The sequence below is a fragment of the Phocoena sinus genome, chromosome 1 (genome assembly GCF_008692025.1).
Source record: "Phocoena sinus isolate mPhoSin1 chromosome 1, mPhoSin1.pri, whole genome shotgun sequence".
Classification (NCBI taxonomy): Eukaryota; Metazoa; Chordata; class Mammalia; order Artiodactyla; family Phocoenidae; genus Phocoena; species Phocoena sinus.
Window position 1 is genome coordinate 33943977 of NC_045763.1, and position 19418 is coordinate 33963394.

Consider the following 19418-nt stretch of genomic DNA (forward strand, 5'->3'; position numbering starts at 1 on the left):
CCGGAAGCTAGGAGGGAGACATACAACGGGTTCTCCTCCAGAGCCTCCAGAAGGAACTACCACCTTGACTTCAGACTTCTGGCCTCCAGAAATGTGAGAGAATAACTTTCTCCTGTTTTAAGCCACTTAGTTTGTTAATTTGTTACGGCAGCCCTAGGAAATGAATATAGACCCCAAACCACATGGCAATGTACCTGTGCCTTCTGCGAAGCCGGGAAGGGAGGGGCCCCTTGAATCCCAGGCTGTGTGACTGTGGCCTGCTCACTTGCCTTCTCTGGGCCTGATTCTCTGTAGCAAAAGAAGCACTTGGGACTCCAGGTGTCCCTCCATTCTACAACCCTAAGAAAAACCATGAGCCAGGCAAGCAGGCCTCTGTTGGGATTTTCAAATTTATTCCAACGTGCTGTTTTTTTTTTTAAAAAATACCCTCAGGCTGAACACTCAGCCGGAGCTGTAATAAAGGCAATTATTATACTTGTAAAAACTTCTCATTCACAGTACAGATGTAATTTACAACAAAGGTCACACACATCAATACTGAGCAGTTTTTTCCTTTTGTACATCAGACTCTGTGCTTTAGACCTGCAGGATTTTTGTTGAGATTTTTTTTTTTTTCTTTTTCACTGATATATACCATACCAACATTGCAAGATGCAAGTGGAGAAACTGGAATTTAAATAAACTTACAGGCAAAACTACCCCATCCCAGTGTGGTTGCTGTACATATCTACAGTACGATTTTTGGAATGTATTGCCATTTAAGAACATAGAAACTCTCTACAGACAATTTCACATACAGAATACGTACACCTTTTAGAAAAAAAAAGGCAAATTTTTATCTTACAGAGAGCGTGTATCTTACATTTGCCTATACGTTTCTTTTTTCGGTTTCTTTTTTCTGCCTTTTTTAACACTAGGTTTAGTAAAGTGATCATAAGTGCCGAAGCGGTTTTCCAATGGAAAGCGGACGGGATTCTCAATGCAGAAGCAGACTTGGTGGAACAGGTCTTTAGGAACCTTCTCCCCTTGGTCATTGCTGTGGATCTGTCTCCATGGATGGCTGCCCAGGGAGGACTTTTGCTTCAAAGATTTGCCTGGAGAAAGGACTAACAATTCAGCTCTGTTATCTTGCTTGTTCCTATTCAAAAGGGCCGGGTGAGGATGGAGCATGAGTTAGAGGGGTCCGGAAACTAATTCTTTCAGACTTTTTCGAGGAGGGACTGCTGGATCTGGAAGTTGGAGTTGATGGAGGTGGGAGAGTGGGAAGTTCACCGCTGTCAGCCTCCTGGAGGGTCGTAGTGGTCGGGGCTCTGGCGGGGGGAGGGGGATTAGGCTTGTAAAAAGGCGCCTTGGAGAGGAGCAAGGTTAGTACCCAAAATGGCCCTGAGCTTGCTGAGGGTGAAGGGCATCCTGGAGGGTAGCCCCGGGGGGCAGCTGGTTTGGAATCCCCAAGACAAGGGCTGGCTCTGAAACCTCGGCTAGTTGGCCCACACCCCCCAACCCTGCCGACACCCGAGGACCACAGCAGGCCTGTATCAAGGAATGGCCATCCGGCACATTTCAGCAGAGCACATGACAGGTGTCCGTGCCAATAGATCAGCACTGCTTTCTCTACTGTGTCCCTTAACAGGGACAAAAGGGTCACAGGCAAGCTGTAAATGTGCAAGTGGTTGGGAGCAGGGCAGTGGGTCCCGGGGTAGCGGGTGGGGGAGAGTGCGGAGTGAGAGTCTTTCCTACATTATGAGGGTGGGCGTGTGGGCTGGGAGCTCTGTGCTTGGGGGAGCCGGAAGAGAGGCTGGCAGAGGGGCTTAGAGCCATGCTCAGTGACACACGGCCAGGGCTGGTGGCATCAATTCCATTTCTCTGGGCACCTGTGTAGGGCAGTAGCCCTTTGGCCAGATTGCTTGCACAGTGTGTCTCTGTCATTGAGAAATGGCTCTCCAGTGACTCCCGGCCCCCGTCCCCTCTGCCTGTGCCTGTGAGCCCCAGTGGTGGTGAGGACTCTCCCCTGCTGGCCACACGGGCCTCCAGAAAGGAAACTTTGGCAGCTGGGCTGTCTGAATACAGGGGGGAGTGACGCCCAGGAGAGCTGGGGCGCAGGGCTTGGGGGAGGGGCCCGGCCACCCCCAAGGTCACGGGCTAGTCTAGCAGAGCCCAGTCTGCTGCTCTGTAGGTCTGGGGCTGGAAGATCTGGCCCAGGAATATTTCAAGCCTGGGCTGAAGCAATGCCCTTTATCCAGCTCCCAGGCCTCAGTGCTTGAAGTCTCCAGTCCTTGGGCAGCCCCCTGGGGTGGGGCTGGAAGGTAATGATGAGGAAAGCCCTGGCCTCTGGCCTAGGCTGTGACTGGGGCTTAGGCTCCTTCCCACCTGCTGCCAGACCTGACCAGTGCCAGTACAGCCAAGGCTGGGCTCGTTGGCCTTCTTCCAGGGGGGCCGGGAGCCCCAGACTCTGGGTCAGACAGCCAGGAAGTGCTGGCTAACCCCCACCCCCGCCGTGTACCCTGGAGCCCAGCAGACCCCCAGGTAGGCCCTTCCCTATTGTCCCCTTTTCGTCTTAGCCAAAGGGAAATGAACTAGGTGGTCTGGCTGGAGGCTGACCTGTGGCTGGTTTGTCCTGGCAGCAAAGGCCAAGCAGGGAAAGGTCCTGAATGGGCAGAAGAGGGAATTATGCCGGAGGGCGGGGAGCTCACGGAAGTGCCCCAGCCCTATACACCTTATGGTGTCCCGTCTAAACAACAGCTCAGGAGCCCCTTATGGCCACACGATTCATGCAGCCTGCCTGAGGAATGGGGACTGGCCAAGAAGGTCTCTGCTCTGCGGCATTAGCACCTGGCCTGGCTGGGCCATGACCGTGGTCCCCATGCTTTCTCCCCCTGGTAAAAACTAAAGAAAATGATTTCAGAATGTTGTGGAAAACCCCGCCCATCCCAGGGCTGGGTAAACATGCTAGAGTTCAAGTTCCATATTTCAACTTGGGATTTTAATTTCTAGTCTTTTTTTTTTTTTTTTTTTAAACAAAGCAGGCTTTTGTACCAGGAAACACAGGGCAGCTTCGTAAAGGAGGAGATGGGGATGAGGAAAGAGGCACTAGCTCTTACTGATTGCTTTGGAGAAGAATCCAAATGACCTTGGACAATAGGAGGCTAGGGGAAATATCAAACACCAGGTTTATATATATATATATTTAATTTTATTTTTTAAAAGATATTTAAACCAACCTATAGGAGGCCTGGGCAGTTCCCACCAGTCATGGTTTTGGGTACTTCCTGGGGGTAGTGGAGACCTGACGGTGTGTGGGACGGGGACAGGGGGACCAGTCCTGCTGCAAAGTGGTCCAGAAATGAGTCCTTGCAAACTTCCAGTGCTGAGCACAGGAGAAGCCCAGCCATGGAGGAAATAGGGCCCTTTGTACCCCAGGGACCAAATGTAAAATGAAGCCCAAGCCTGGCCTCAGGAATGGCGAGGCAACGCACCTTGGATCTTGACCCCCAGGGGTTGGGCCCTGTCACTTCAGCCTTGTGGGTAGTTTCTAGAACAAGGATGGCAGCCAGTGGCTGGGACCCTGAGAGCAAGGCCGAGGTCAGGTGCTCAGGAACCAGTGGAGATGGATGGTCAGGAACTCCTTTCCCAGCCCAGACAGAGGGTGAGGGTGCAGTGAGGAGCAGAGGTGCTGGGCCAGGGGGCAGGGGGATTTGTCTACCGGTCAAGTGCCAGGATGGGATCATGACGCAGGCCACCTGGACGTCTGGGAGTCCTGGGGAAGCAAACAGCTCCTACCTTCTACCCGTTCCAAATATTTTGTGTTGAAGTCCTAGGAAAAAGAAAGTCGGAGTTTTCTGGGCCTGCCCGTGGAGTCTCCCTGCCTGTCCCTCTGCCTCGGGCTGCTGGCCCTTCTGCTGGGAGCCGGGGGAGGCCACTAGCTGGGGTGGGATAAAGCAGCAATAAATAGGAACCATAAACAACTGTACATAGGAGAGCTTGCTTTTACATTTAATTATATATATTTTTAAAGTTTCTTTTTCTCTCTCTCTCTGCTTCAGTGCATTCCCCTTTCTCTTAGCAACTGACCGCCTCTTGCCAGCCTTGGGGGGTAGCTGCTGACCACAGTGGCCCAAGGTGAAGCCCCACCTAAATATTCACAGCCTCAAATACCTCGTGGGGTTTTTTCATGTTTGTGTGTGTGTGTGTGTGTGTTGTTTGTATCTTTTCAAGCAACAAAAGGTCACAGAAAAAGGCACAGGTAACTGCATACATGGTGGGAAGATAAGACAGACGGGGGCTGAGCAGAAGCTTCTTGGACAGAACAACAGATGGGACAGGGAGCCCGTGACAGCAAGATGATTCGGGGAAGTAGGCTGGAAACGTCTGTGGCCAAACACCGGAAGCCAGTTGCTGAAGTGGTCAGGGAGAGGCTAAGTGCTCCGGGGCCCCCGGTCCTCGGGCTGCTGTGAGGGTGCCCCGGGCCCCCCACTTCCCGAGGGCTCGGGGGAGCCCTGACTGGTCCTGGGTTCCCCGGAGAGGTTCCTCCTCCGGGCTGGGAAGCGAGCGGAGGCCTCGGCCAGGCAGCCCACGGAACTGCTGCGGTCCAGTGGCGGGGTGGCGGAGGCCGAGGGGTTGGCCAGCGCACGTGGTGACTCCAGGCGGGGGCTCCGGGACCCTGTCCGGCGGCCCTGGGGTGGCCGGGGCGAGGCCTCGGGTGGGGTGCGGGGACTGTGCGTGGGCACGGGCTCTGCGGGCACCTCGGCTGCGCGGGGCTCCCAGTCGGGAGGTCTGCCCAGGCCCCTGCTCGTCCTGCCCCTCTCCTTGGGGTAGTCCCTGGCCTCCAGCTCCGAGGAGAGTGTGAATTTGGAGACCTTAGCCACGGGGGACACGGAGGCCGATGAGCTCTCGGTGGGACTCCGGCGGGCTCTCTCCTGGGCCTCCCGGGCCCCCGTCAGGTCGCTGCCACCTCCTGAGAAGCCGCTGACCCAGGCCGTGCTGGGCCCGGGGAGCAGGGTGGGGTGGGCCCCCGGCCGGGCCTGTACCATCTGGATCCCGCCAATGGGAATCAGGGGGCACGGGGCGCGGGTCAAGTGCTGGGAGTGCAGAGGCAGGTGGCTGAAGATGTTCTCCTCTGTCCGGGCCGGGGTGTGGCCGTGGAAGTCATGGGGGGTGGAGAGGGGTCGGGAGAAGAGAGGATGAGCAGGGCCAGGTGAACAGGAGGGACTTGGCGACTCGGCCTTCTGCTGGGGTCAGAAAATAAGACAGAGTAAGGCGAGGATTATGTGCTGGGCACATGGAGACCCCAAGGCCTAGAGTGAGGGGGGGACTCGCTGAGATCACAGAGCAAGTCCTGGCTGAGCTGGTCCAGAACCGAGTCCCAACCCCTGCCTATGGTGTTGCCCTGTGTGGGCGCCCTCTCTGGAACGGTGACCATGGGTACACTGAGGACATGGTCCCCCGCCTCCAACCAGCTTGTCTGTCTTCCGAGGACGGGGCTGCCTGGTTGGCCCCTATGCACCTGGCCGTCTGTCTCGGTTCTGCGGCTTCTCTTGTTCCTCAAATGGTACTGACCCAACTTAACCCTAGAACATGAGTTCCCACTCCAGTCTCTTGGCCTTCTCCCACCTCCAGGAATTTGCACACGACCCCCAAATTAAAAATCAAGTTAAGATTCCTAGCTTGTGTTCCCCCTGGAGCTTGAATCTCTGCTGGTGGTGAGCAGCGGTGTTGGGTTACGACAATCTGGTGACAGAAAAGGTGTTGGGAGGGGAAAGGTAAGTTGACGATGATAATGATATCAGTGCTGGCGATCATGACAGCGGTGGTGATGGTGATACTGTGACAACCGTGATCAAGCTGATGGGGTGGCTGGAGTGTAATGATGGCAGATGGCAGTGGTGATGTGACAGTGACAGGGCTGATGGTATGACAGGGATGGTGTTGGCTGCAGTGACTCTGAGGGTGCTGGTGGCAGTCATGCTGGAGATGTGATGATTTTGGTTGAGCTCTGCCATCTGCTCAAAGAATACGTGGGGATGGCGATGGGGGTGCGGGGGGAGGAAATGGCACAAGTATTTACACTCACACCCAAGGCCACACAGCTTATAAGTGGCAGAACCTGGTTTTAATCCTGGGTAGTCCAGCTCCAGAGTCCGTGCTCTGCTGCTTCGGACACTAAACTAACTAGTTTCAGGCACCCAGCACAGTGCCTGGCATAGGAGGTGCCCAGTACACGTCCTCTGGGTAACCGCTGAGCTGGCAGGGGTGTAGCCCCAGGTCTGAGGCCTCAGGGAGGTGTGAGCTTACAGCCCCCCACCTGCCAGCGAGAAGCGGCCCAGCCACCCCGGAGACGGGAACTCACCCACGTGGAGGTGCAGGTCTCCGCTGGGCTTCTGCCGAGAAGCTTGTGAGGTAGAGGCGCGGGTGGGTAGAGAGCCCTTGGGGCCAGCCCTGAGCCTGGGCCGCGCTCGCCCGCCGAGGGGCTGCCCGGCCCCACCAAGGCCCACTTCCCTGGCAGCGCTGACCGTGGCGGTGACTCGGCCTGGCCTGGAGACCATCTCCTCGTGGGCGAGTGTCTGTGCGGGCCTGGGTCTGTGGCGCCCTCGCATTCAGGGGGCAGTTCCCTACCCAGGGGGTGGGGGGTGAGAGGAGACAGCTCGAGTCTCGGAGACCCACGGGGGAGAGGGCCTGTCTGGGGGCCAGGTGGGCTCGGGGCCGAGGCCAGTGGCTCTCGGGCAGGTGAATGTCGCCGGGGAGACGAGTCGCTTTTGGTTAGTGAGTGTTTTGGGGCGAGTGGTGGGCGGCTGCCTGCTTCTTTGCTCGGGGACCATGGCCTCCTTGGGGACACGGCCTTGGAGCTCAGGGCCGAGCCTGTGTCCTTCTCCGTGGGGCCCGGGGGGGCCGGTCCCAGCCGGGGAAGGCACAGGATGCTTTGGCTGGACATGAAGCAGCTGCCGGCTGCCAAGCGCTCGGCTTCTGAGACTGAGCTGCTCCTGGTGGCCTGGCTACCAGAGGTGGCATCTGGGGGCTGGGGGCCCTGAACTGGTGAGGAGTCTGCCGGCAGCGTGGCGGGCGGGCCGGGCGGGGGTGCCTCCGAGGACGGTCCTGATGGCTCGTCCTGGCTCTCCTCCTCGTCTTCATCCTCATCTTCGTCCAGGTCCGAGTCTGAGTCTGAGTCGTCCAGGTCTGAAAACTGGTGCTCCGCCACGGCCTCTGTGCCCTCTCGCCCTTCCGAGTCCTGGAACGGGTCATCGCTTGTTCCTGAGGGGCAGACACAGGAGACCCGAGGTCAGAGCCAGCCCCAGGCTGCTCTGCTCTAAGCCCCAGAGTCCCAGTCTGCAAACTGGGCCTGACAGCCACGGGAGTGGTACAAGATCGTTGAGAGGATGGGAACGCTTTGTAAATAACCACAGCAAAAATTACCTTGTATCTACCATGTGCCAGGTTCAGTTCTAGGGCCTGCATGTGTTAATTCACTTAGTCCTCAAATAATCCCGCTGGGTCGGCACTACTCTTATCTTCGCGTTATAGACGGGGAACCAAGGTGAGAGAGTTGAAGTCACTTGTCCAGGTAAGGTAAGTAGCAGGGGTGGGATTGAACCATAGCAAACAAGATAGGTCTTTTCTTTGTTTTTTTTTTCCATTAGTATTTCAGTGCTGGCTCCACCATGAGCAAGTTAAGTGGCCCTGTTGTGCCTCAGTGTGTCCCCCTCTGTCAAATGAACTTGACAGTCTCACCTCACAGGGTTTGCCAGGCGGAGGAAACACACTCCTGACACACTGCAAGGACTCAAATAATTATAGTCACTCTTAATACATCCATGAAGAAATCTGTTACTCTGGGACACAGCAGCCTTGCTGGCCAGTCCAGCAGTGCTGGGCCTGGTCAGTTTACATACACGTCTGCCACTGTGGCTAGGCTGCTGCTGGCTGATACAATGGTATCTGGCAGGTGGCAGGCCCAGGCCTCTCCGGGGGTTGGGCTAAGCTGGCCTCAGGCTGGCTGCAGAGCAGGGCCTCATCCCAGCCACTCATGTCCAAAGAAGGTACTGTCTTTGCAGAACCCCTGGTGCTCCCAGCTGGGGGGTAATGGAGCTCCGAAATACCAGCCTCCTGGTCTGGCTTTTGGTGGGGCAGCCCAACCAGCTGGGTCACCGCTAACAGGACACAGGCCTAGTTTGGGGATCTATGAAACCGGCAGCAATCAGGACTCCATGCGGAGCTCCGCTAACATCTAGCCCACCTGGCAGGCTCCTGAGGGTTTGGGTCCTGCTGGCCCAACACTCAGCTCATGTCAGTACCCACTCAACTACTGACCAGGGGAGCTGGACACACAAGCTGACTCAGGCCACTGGTGCAACCAGGCTTCTGCACCCCACCATGCAGAGCTGCCCTGGGGGTAGAAAGCCCAGCACTTGTGCTTCCCAACGGCTCAACACACAGCAGTAAGATGCATGCAGTGGATGACAGTCGGCATTCAAGAGGATGTAGGTCAAAAACTATGGGGTGGAGCTGGAGCTGGCAGGTGAAGGGAGGGCCATGGGGCCAAGGTCATGGCCTCCTGGCAGCCAGGAGCAGAACAGTGAGAGTGGGGAAGGGACTGGGGATTGGTAAAGGAGTAGGGCTGGCGAAGCGGGTGCAAAACATCTCTAAGTTTTGCCCCACGCATTTACTTTCCCGCCTAAGACTTTAGCGGGGTGGGGTGGGGGGGCCCGGAGCTCACCTCGCCTCACCTCTCATTTACATGTGGAGAAATCCAGGCTCAGAGCAGGCAAGTGCTTCCCCAACATCACCCAGAGAGTCCAGGACTGAGGTTTACAACCCTTGCAGGAAATGGTCTGGGTTTGAACCTTAGTTCCACCCCTTCCTTGCTGTATAATGTTGAATAATTTAGTTTTTCTCTCTGTATTCAGTTTCCTTGTCTGTAAAATGTGAGTAAGACTAATAAACGCCACCTCATGAAGCTGCTGGGAGGATCGTGAGGGTCGGACACCCAGTAAGTACCCAATAAACCCTAGCTATTCTCATCCCAAGTACCTCACAACCTCAGCAGACAGGCAGCAATGAGAGCATCTCATCTTGCGGTTGAAGGTCAGAGGGGTGGTGCTACTAGTCAGAGTCCTGATATTCACCAGGAAGGATCCTAATGTCCCTTTTACAGATGAGGAAGTTGATGGGCAGAGAGGGCCGGTGGCCTGCCCCAGGCACCCAGCAGGAGTGATGGAAGCCAAGGGTCCCTTGCCCAGCACAGGGTTCGCAAAGCCCCCCACATCTGGACTCGCTCAGGGCTCTATGGGATGCCCCAGCCGGACGGCCCATTCCCAACGCCCCTCACTGTCAAGGCTCCACAAAGCTCCGCCTTTCTGTGGCCTGGGACCGGAGGAACGAAGCGCGCTGGGGCGCCGAGGGGGTCCGGCCACACGGTGGCGCTGGTGCTCAACCTCCTCAACCTCAGGGGCGGGGCTGCGGCACCCGCCCGGCCACCCGTAGGCAATCTTTCCTAAGCTGTGCTCCCAACCGTCACTTCGCGACTAACAGACAAGCTCCTCCCCGAGCCTTCCTCATCGCAGGAAGTGGCAACTCCATCCTTCCAGTTTCTTAGGCCATAAACCTCGGAGTCATCCTTGGCTATTTTTTTCCCTCATGCTTCCCCGCCCCCCGCCCCACTACGTCAGAAAACCCCTTCGGCTCTGCTTGCGGAATGTATCCAGAATCCGACCACGTCTCCCCACCTCCCTCGGCCCACCCAAGTCCAACACGTGCTCAGCCTGGATCCCTGCCTCCAGCCGCGCCCCCTACCGGCCATCCTCTGCATACAGAGTCAGGGAACGGCAGAGGGCGATGCTCCACCAGGCGGCCAAGTCCATCCCTTGGCCTTCACAGCCACGGCTCTCTCAGACTTCATCTCCCCCCGACTCTGGCCCTCAGGGGCTCTGCTCCGGCTGTTCCCTTTGCAGGGAGAGCCCTTCTCCAGGCCCCACTTGGCTTCCTGACACCTCGCCTCATGTTCTCTGTTCACACCACTGAACAGAGAGGCCACTCCCCACGCTTTCCAGCCCCTCACGGATGTAGTGCTTCATAATCATCACCCTTGCCCTATTCCACATTTGTTCACTGCCCAGCTCCCCTCTAGAATGCAGGCTTCCCGACGGCAGGAACTATGTTGTATTCACTGCAGAATCTCTAGCACCTAGAACAGGTCTTAGAACGGGTCTGGTGCTCAGTATTTCTGGAATGAATGCATTGATTTCATCCTCAAATAAGGTCATCCTTTTTGGGCTCATTGGGAAAATGAAGCTGGGAGAGGGGCAGGGACAGCTCAGGGTCCCTCGGTGGACCCCCGGTGCAGTGCTAGTCGGAACGCCCACCTCCCACCCAGGGAGGGCTCTGGGCTTGGGTGCAGCTGCCCCATCCAGCCCGCCAGGCACTGCAGCCAGCGTTTCTGTCCGTCCTTGGACAACTGCCCTTACCTGTCTGAGCTTTACTAAATGTCTTCAACTGAAAACGGGGCAACACAAGTTTCTACCACAGTTACGAGGACTCAGTGAGACATCTGTAAATGGCCTGATGTGCTTTTTTGATAAGAATGGTAACCCCACATCCTCATTTTCAGGGGTACAGCCCCAAGTTCACTGTGTTCTGTTCAATAAAGGTGATTTGTTTCACCTAAAAGGAAATGCCACCTAACTCTTTTGTAAGATTGTAGATACATTCCCAAATCAGAAAAACAACAACAAAAAAAACGAGACACAGACACACACACCTCTCCTTGTCACACTGTAATTCTTGATTCCGATTTTAGGGAATCTGGTCAAAGGTTTGCCCAGTGCAGGAGGAGTACCTCTGGCCGCTCATCTACCTGCCAAAAAAGCCCCTCTGGCCTCCGCCCTGGATGCTGAGGCTGGGCAGGGCGCAGCCACACACACTGCCTTGTCTTCTCAGAAACTGGCTCTAATGTAGCTCTAATCTTGCTAACGGGGGACTGAGGTCAGGGTGCGGTGCTGGGATAGGGGATGGGATTGGGAGGTGACGTGGGGCTGTCAGGTCTGTCTGAAAACCTCTAGCTCTAAAAGGCCCGGGCGTCAGGCTCATGCCCAGAGTGTGTAAGTGTGAGTGTGGGTGTGTACCTCACAGCGTCATCGTGAGAATTTGCCAAGATAATCATGGCACGTGTCTAGAGCATGCCTGACACAGAGTGGGTGCTCAATCAATGTTGACTGTAATTACTCATGTGCTAATGTATTCACCATACATTCACTGAGCACCCACGGGGTGCCGGGCGCTCCACCTGCCTGGCAGACCTTCATGCACCACAGCTACGGCTCCCAGCACACGCTATAAGTCTAGGGGGTGGGGGCGGTCATCCTGTGAATTTAACCTCTGTCGCCCTGCAGTTGGGAAAACTAGAGGAGAGGGCACAGAAGAGGGAGAGGAGGCAGAGCAGAGGAGAGGAGGACAGAAAGCAAGGGGAGGGCGAGGGGGGCAGGAGGAGAAGGGGGAGGCGGGAGCTGGCAGTTCATTTACCTTCTTCGGCTTCCAGCTCCTCCAGCACCCCCGTCTCTTGGCACTTTTTGCTGTGGGCCTTCGACTTCATATGTTTAGTCAGATTCCCTGGAAAGGAACGAGAACAGACTCAGGTTCAGCTGGAGGGCAGGGGCCCAGGGCGGCGCCTGGCCGGCCGGTGCTGGGACGTCCCTCCGCCCAGGTGCTCAGGTGGGATGCGCAGCCGCAGACCCCGTGCGGGATGGCACTGAGGAGCTGGGGGAGGGTGCGTGAGGGGTGTGAGGGGACAAAGGGTAGAATGAAGAAGTGAGATGCTGATTAAAAAGACAAACAAGAAAGAAATTAAAAGACAAGTCATGTGCAATAAGTTTTTCCTGCCTTTAACTCTGGGCCCAGGAGCTGGTGACACTCATCAAACAGGATTCCCGGCCATTTCAAATACCGGGATGACATCAGGGCTCCCATTAACCCAGCATGGGGGATGGGTACTGAGGATGCCCTTCTGGCTGAGGACACTGTTAGGGCAGCCCACAGGGAAGAATCTTAGGGTTTGGGAAGAGGAACCAGGACAAAGTTACTGTTAGAAACGGAGAGAGGGCAGAAGGCGTAGAGAAATCTGCTAGATCCGGACCTGGGGGCCACAAGGCTGGGGCCCAAGTCCTGACTTCCTTAGAGAGTCATGTCCCCTTCCTGGACCTCCAAGGTCACTGCCGTGCAGACACGGCCAGGGGGTGGGGTGGTGCGTGCAGGGAAGGCGGAACTAAGGCTCTGCCCCTCCCCAAGCCTATGAAGCCCTCGGGGTGTGGCTGACTCTGTCCCCAGTGGGCTGAAGAGCAGAGGTGGCCGCTCTGTGGAATGAGGGGAAAGATAGCGACACCAATTCTCCCCCACGTGCGCACAGCACTTCACAGGCCACAAAGCCCTGGGGGCAGGTACGCTCTATGAAGGCGCAGCAGAGGGCCTCCAGCCTGCCCCAGAAGGATGCAGGCCAGATGCCTCAGGGGGCTCCTTTGGCCTCAACAATCACCTCCAAACCGTGATGTGCTCACTGTTGCTCTGTAGATTGCTGAATTTCCATATGGTAGTTCATACAAGAAATTGTAAATTCTTTGAGTCAGGTGCTCTGTCTCACTAATCTTATCAGTTAGCAAGTTTGAGCAGATAGATGGAAGAGGGAAGAATGGACTCCAAGAACAGACACATAGAGAGAGAGATGGAGGGATGGATGGATGGATGGATGGATGGATGGATGGATGAAGTGGATAAGAGGAAATATGGAGTGATGAACAGGATGAGCGGGAAGGAGCCGGACAGATGGATGGGATACTGGATGAGTGGATAAGCAGATGGATAGACAGATGGAGGATAAAAATAAATGGAAGGATAGATGGAAAATGGATCAATAAACATATGAGAGGATGGAGAATGGGAAAGGAGGAGACATGGGTGAGTGGGAGAATAGCTGGCTGGATGCAGCACACACAAATGCATGGGAGGACAAGCAGACAGGAGGATAAAAGAATGGGCAGGTGAATGGAAGGATGGATTGGTGGGAGGGCGAATGGGAGAGGTGGAGGAACAGATGAGAAAATAAATGGGAAGATAAATGGATAGGAAGACAAACTATTCGGATGAGAGGATGGGAGAAATGGATAAACAGGAGGCTAGATGGGTGGATAGATGGGTGAATAGGGAGAGAGGGCCCATGGATGAACCGAAGGGTGCTTCTTAATCATTCTGAGAATTTTAAGGAAACTTAGGGTTTTGCTGAGAGGGTAAAGGGAATCTTAAGCTGAATTGCCTGAGGTGTGCAGGCCTAGGGTGGCAAGGATGGAGAGAAGCTGTTTCTTTCCTCTTTCCTTCCCTTAGCCCTAGTCTGTGACTCCATCCTTCCCAAGTCAGATTTTCTTCCTTTAACTAGACAGAAACCTGGATCTTCTACTCCTGGCCAAATGGAGAGCAAAGCCATAACTTCGAGTCATTCCAGGGCCGGAGGGTCCCCAACATTCCCTGTCCCACACTGTGAGCCTCTGCCCTCACTGTTGTGAGCAGGTTAAGTCTGAGCAGGACGTCGAGGGGGTGGTAAAGGCATCTGGGGTCTTCCACGGGCCAGAGAAACTGAATATCCTCTGAGGTTCTGAGGCCAGCCTGCCATCCCCTGACTATCCCAGACCCCAGGAGGCTATGCTCACTGCTCATTCTGGCTATGACATTATTGTACCTGTTCGGCCTGGAACGTTCGGGTCTCTACCCAACCAAGTTAGATGCTGAGCACACAATGGGTGTGTAATAACCATGAGTGGGAAATGCTCTTCTCATCCCAGAAGCAGAGTATTGGAAGGAACCTCCCAGACCACGTAATCCACGCCCACAAGGCCCAGGGTCTTCCTGCTTCTGTTCTAACTCCCAGCCCTGGTGCTGATGATGCCATTAGACGACATGATCAGGTGACGGGATGCTGTGGGAGGGCTCCCATTCACCAACACGGCGAACCAACCAGTCAAAGCCACACTGCTAGCTAGTGCAGAGCCCCACGTGGGACCAGGTCTCAGGACTCCAGAGACCTTGCTCGCTCCACTCTGGCAGAGCAGAACCAGCGTGTGCAGGAGCCTGATGGCCTTGGGTTTGAGTCTGGGCTCCTCCACCTGCTAGCTGTGTGCTCCTGGGCAAGTTTCTTAACCTTCTGAGCCCCAGTCTCTGCAACTGTAAAGTAATACCTACCTCTCGGGGACGCTGGGAGGAGCTCATGAGGAAACATGGAGAGTGACAGCAGAGTGCGCCTGGCAGACGGCAGATGCCCACCATGTGGAACCTCCTTCCTTCCCACACTGTGTGCCCCCCCCCCCCACCAAGTAATCGCTCTTTACTGAGCACCCGGGGGACTCTGCCACAGTCACGGGGGTGAGGAGGAGAGAGATGCTGAGATGATGCTTGTGTTGTAGCTGGCTTTACCAGTCAGTCTGGGCTCAGGAACCCCCAGGAGAAGGCACCGGGCAGGCCCTGGACGCCAGCTTCTCCTCTGCCCCTGCTCTTGGAGGCTGCAGGGAGGAGGTGGGAGTCTGGGTGGCTGCCCAGATAGGCCACGGGGTTACAGGACCGGATGTGCAGCCCCGAGTGTTATCCAGCGCCCTCTTTGGTTTCCCCTCCGTGGGCCTACCTCCCCCTCTGTGAATTGAGGGAGGTGTACCAAATGACCTCAGGTGTCTTTCTTTGGCCTGGACACCATTTCCTTGTCAAGGGTCAAAGCCTGGGCTTGCCAAGCAGAGTTCACAGCTTCTCACCGTCGTCCCAGCCCCCCACCAAAACCCCGACAATCCTGGAATGAAGGAGGAAAGGCAAGTGGATGGAAAATGATGGGTGTCTGGAACAGAGGCGGACCCTCCACTGAGGGCATCAGCCGGTGACCCTGCCCCATTCAGCTTTGGGCTTTGACCAACCACCCTCCCTTGGTCCCTGAGGCCTGCCCCAAGCTGCCAGCTCTGTCCCGAGGCGATCGGTGCAACGGCCTGTACCCAGCACAGCCACTCTGCTGGCCTCTGGGAACCTTCTGAGAAGATGACATGGGACCCCAGACCCCCGCAGGGACACCCCAGTGGGCCTTTCCTGGCCGCACCCACTGAGACACCCCCTTGCTAGTGCCCAGGGGCCGGAGCTCCTGCCACGATGTCTAACACAGAGACGGAGACACAGACAGGCAGACGGAGACAGACAGGAAGGGCTCCCGGGCTGGGTGCAGCCAGGTGGTGGTGACGTAGGGCCCTGAGGACCACCTGACCCAGCCTCATCTCTCATGCAGCCTGGCTGGGCCCGAGCCCAAGGATGAGGGGAGGGAGGAGATGGAAGCAGCTGTATGGAGGCAGGAGCCCTGAGAGGAGGGGACCTTTGGCATCTGGGCTGGTGGCTGAAGGGTCCATGACTCCAGGGAGAAACAGGAGTGTCAGTATCCTGCGGCTTCCCTCGCTCCCTGCCTTGTTCAGAGAGAGCCAAGAGGGAGCTGGTTCTGCGTCCACCTGCCACCACCCTTACTGGCCCCCCTCTAAGTCCCAGAGGTTGACATTCCAGGATTTCGGATGCGTGCTCACTGCTCTGGCTCTGGAAGGTGTCATCTTCCAGAGGCCTCTAGGAGCATTTGCAGAGGGCTCAGCCCTCCCCCCATCACAGGGTGAGAGCAAACCCTCTTGGGCGGGGCCTTCAGGGCTCCACCCCAGGCTCCACCCCCAGGGCACTCAGAGGGCCTGCAGACCCTCCCCTCAGGTTAGGAGCTCTGGACCCTCCAGGGCTGTGTGCTGGCTCAGAGGGACCCGGGGAGGGACGGCAGATAGCTCGGCATGTGGCTTCCAATGCAGGAATCTCCTGGCAAAGGGGTGTTCCTGCCAGGGACCCAGGCCTCGCTCAGACCTGACAGAAAAAGACCAGGCCTTTCCTCTCAATAAAGCCAGAGGGAATTGAATAGGGATGGCTCTGGGAGACTGCTCTGGCTGGGAACTCAGCCCCATGGGGCTTTCCAGTCTCACGTGGCAGGATGACGGTTCTCCACGGTGGTGGGCAGCTCTTCATGGCCCTGGGGTGAGGCCCTCTCAGGACCAGGCTCTTCATGCTGAGAACAGAATGGTGTGGTCCCCTGGGCACACCCTGGGAACAGGGCCAGCAGTTGTGATCCACTCTGGACGCCACCTGGTTGGCCACCTGATTTTGCCACTCCTTCCAGACAAGGGGGCAACTGCTCACAGAGAGGACGGTGCTGGGGGTGATGCCCAGGAGGCAGGGGTCCTGGCTTATAGTTACAGCTCCGGCTTTAACAGTCGTTTTTGTTTTGAGGGACCCATTTTCTGCACCGTCAAGTGGGGCTTGGACAAAAAGGTTTTTGGTGTTCAGAGTCAAAGGCCGTTATTTGAACTGTTGGTGGATTATTCCCATCTCTCTCCACCATAAAGTCCCAACTGGCCGCCTAAGGCCAGAGAAAGCGGGGTTGTAGGGGGCGTGTGTGGGACAGAGCCCACGACCAGGACGGAGGCATGCTAGGTGAGCTGTCCTGGACACGGCAGGGCTCCAGGCCACCAGTTCTCTCTGAATGCCCTTTGGAATGCTGCTGACGACACACCAAGAAAGAAGAGGGTCAGGGCGAGGACGGAGGATGCTCACCTCTATTCAAACCAAAACCTTGGTGGGAAAGTTTGAGCTCCAGTTGAAAATGATGGTGAGAGGACAATGGAGGGCAGCCTAACGGGGTCAGGAGACCAGAGATGGGCACCCGGTCAGAGAGGGGGCCACGAGCGAGGGGATGAGATAAAATGCCCCCTGACCTAGCACCAAGAGAACGGAAGGGGCCAGCAAGAGGAGGGGGGAGTAAGGAAGGCTCAAAGACCCGGAGGGGCCCTCCTCAGAGCCACTGCCCACTGCTCTTTCTGGGAGCAGCTTTACCAACAAAAGGAAGGTCAACAGGCGTCAAAGCTCTCCAGTTCCATCTACTGAAAAACCACGTGGCTCTGGTGGGGGCTGGTGTGGAGGCCCCCAACTTGCCCAAAGGAGAAGGCAGGACCCTCGTGCCCAACCCTGAGCCAGGAAACTGCGAAGCACGAGAGGCTGAAGCCACCAGGGGTTCGAGAGCCCCAGGCTTCCCTCTGAGGCACCTCGGTCTGCTCAGCTACCAGGAAGGAAGAAGCGGGTTGTGATGCCTTTCCTGCCTGCCCTGTGGGAGCAGCCAATGGAAGGGGCAGAGAAGAGCTCGGTCCACGTCTGGTGGACACAGCCTCACTGGTCCACACCCGGGTCCTGGGTGGCTGCAGTGGCCCAGGCCACCTCCATCACCCATCACAGCGCTCTGGTTGCGTACCCTCACCGGCCAGTCTTCCTTCCTTTCACAGAGCCTGAGCTGACCCTGCTGTGCAGTGTTGGGGGCAGGAATGACAGGGCTGCCGTTCGGGGGTTGAGGAGAGCCCGGCCCTGTGTCAAGAGGTGCAGAGAAGCTGGACGGGGCAGGAACGTGGTCTGAGTGGTGAGGCGGGGTGGAGGCAGGGGCAAAGTGTGGCATGAGAGGTGACCATGCGAGTGTGTTAAGTGGCTCGGGGTGGAATGGATTTCCAAACTCAAGAGCGGCAGTGACCAGTCGGGTCGGTGGATAAAGGGCTAAGGAGACATGCAGAAGGAAGGGGTGATGAGATCAAATACAAAACCAGGAACTGTGTGCGAGAGTGCCACCGCCTGGCCGTGGTGGGAATCGCATGGGTGGAGGGTGGAGGGGCCGGCGTGGGATCCAAAAGCACGGGCAGGGCAGCCGAGGGGTGCCACTGCCCAGTCTGGAGGCGGCTGCTCTGTCACTGGGGAGCCCAGGAATCGGGGGTGCCCAGGCCCCAGGCAGAGAGGTCCGGACCCCGGGCTCTGTGCTGGGGCTCCCAGAGGGGAGCTCCCTGCAGCGGGCAGGGCCAGTGCCCCGCTGACCGTCTCTTACCTTTGGTTTTAAAAGCAAAGTGACAGTGCTTGCACACATAGGGCCGGACGTCAGTGTGGGTGCGGATGTGTTTCTTCAGCATGCTGGGCTTCTTGCAGCGAATTCCACACTCCTCACAAACATATTTCCCTCGGCCGCGGCCTCGCACATATACATACTCTTCGTTTGATTTGTACCTATGAGTAACAGGCGTCATGGTAAAGGAACAAAAAAGTAGGAGGAGAGGCAGGTTCCCACCTCAGAAGATGCGCGCGCTTCCTGGCTGCATCCAGCCCTTAGGGGCATCGGGAGAGGCAGACGCGGAGCAGAGAGAACCACGGGTGGGGGGATCCGCCACGGAGCCCTGCACCTGCCCTGCCCTCACACAGGGGGGCTGCCCCCTTCTCTCCCTCGGAGGCGGCAGGCTCTGGTGCTTCCTGCCAGGAGGGAAGCCGCAGGGGCACAGAGGGCCTCTGGTCCAGACCCGGCCCCGGTGCCGGCTCCCAAAGAGCAGCCACTCTGGGCCACCGTGTAACAGAGTAAAACAGATAACGACCACAGCTCTGGCAGCCGCCACTGACGGAGTGCTCACTCTGTGCTGGGCACTTTGCCCGAATTCAATACAGTCTCCACGAAGAGCCCTTAAGAGCCTGAGGCTCCTACAGCCAGAAAGGGACAGAACTTGAGCTGAACCTGCCCGCCCCAAAGCCTGTGCATACCCCACGAGGAGCGACACGCGCTGAAACAGTCTGCTAGGAGGCCACCCAGACATACGTGTGAGGGGAGGGATGAGGGCTTCATCATTTCCCAGTCCTCAGAGTCTGGAAACCAGGGGCCCTGCACTCTCTCCCCTGTCCCATCTCCAGCCGAGCTGGAAGCTCTCAGGACCCAGATTCCAGCCACCTGGCCTCTCACGCGGCCTCCAGGGATCACTTGGGGTCACAGCGGGAAGTGCCAGTAGCTTTCAGGAGCCTCCTGGGGCGGCTGGCCTACCCGCTGGGCCTCGGCACCACTGCGCTCGTGGCCCAGAATCAGAATGTTCTTATTTCCACTCGGAAGGAACCCACGAGTCTCACAGGCTCACTTGATACCCTCCTTGTCAAAATGCCACGCTGGTCTAATGCTGTGGATGTGTGAGTGTCTCGATGGGGACATGGAAGGCTGCGACGGGGTCCAGGGAGGGGATCCTGGCATATCCAGGAGAAGAGCTTTCTGACTCATGAGGCCTGGGGATCTGAAGGCGCGGGTGCCTTGGGGGAAGTGTGGTCTCTTGGCCTGCAGGAGGCCTGCCTGTGCCCACACTCACCCCGCACATCAGGCCCTGGCCAGGAGTTGGCACCCAAACTCGGGGGTGGGGTGGTGCAGAGAGGCAGGAAGGGGCTCGGGGGGAGGTGAGGACGTGACAGTGGCTGGGACTCAGTCCTGCTCCACTGGGGCCATCAGCTTACAGCTGAGAGGACACCACAAGGATGGGCTTGCAGGAGGGAACTCTGAGGGAGGGAGCTGG

The 19418-nt window shown here is 57.0% G+C and overlaps 1 protein-coding gene across 2 annotated transcripts in view; it reads right to left on the reverse strand.

Annotated features, from left to right (window-relative positions):
- Positions 1 to 228: 228 nt before the first annotated feature.
- HIVEP3 (HIVEP zinc finger 3) overlaps positions 229 to 19418 on the reverse strand; it is a 512038-nt gene continuing 492848 nt past the window's right edge. For both annotated transcript variants that reach the window (XM_032633296.1, XM_032633304.1), the window contains 4 exons: positions 17933 to 18108; positions 11506 to 11592; positions 6344 to 7242; positions 229 to 5225 (listed from right to left, as the gene is read on the reverse strand). In XM_032633296.1, coding sequence (XP_032489187.1) covers positions 4413 to 5225; positions 6344 to 7242; positions 11506 to 11592; positions 17933 to 18108 — 1975 coding nt within the window. In that variant the 3' untranslated portion in view covers positions 229 to 4412. The remainder of the gene's footprint in view (positions 5226 to 6343; positions 7243 to 11505; positions 11593 to 17932; positions 18109 to 19418) is intronic.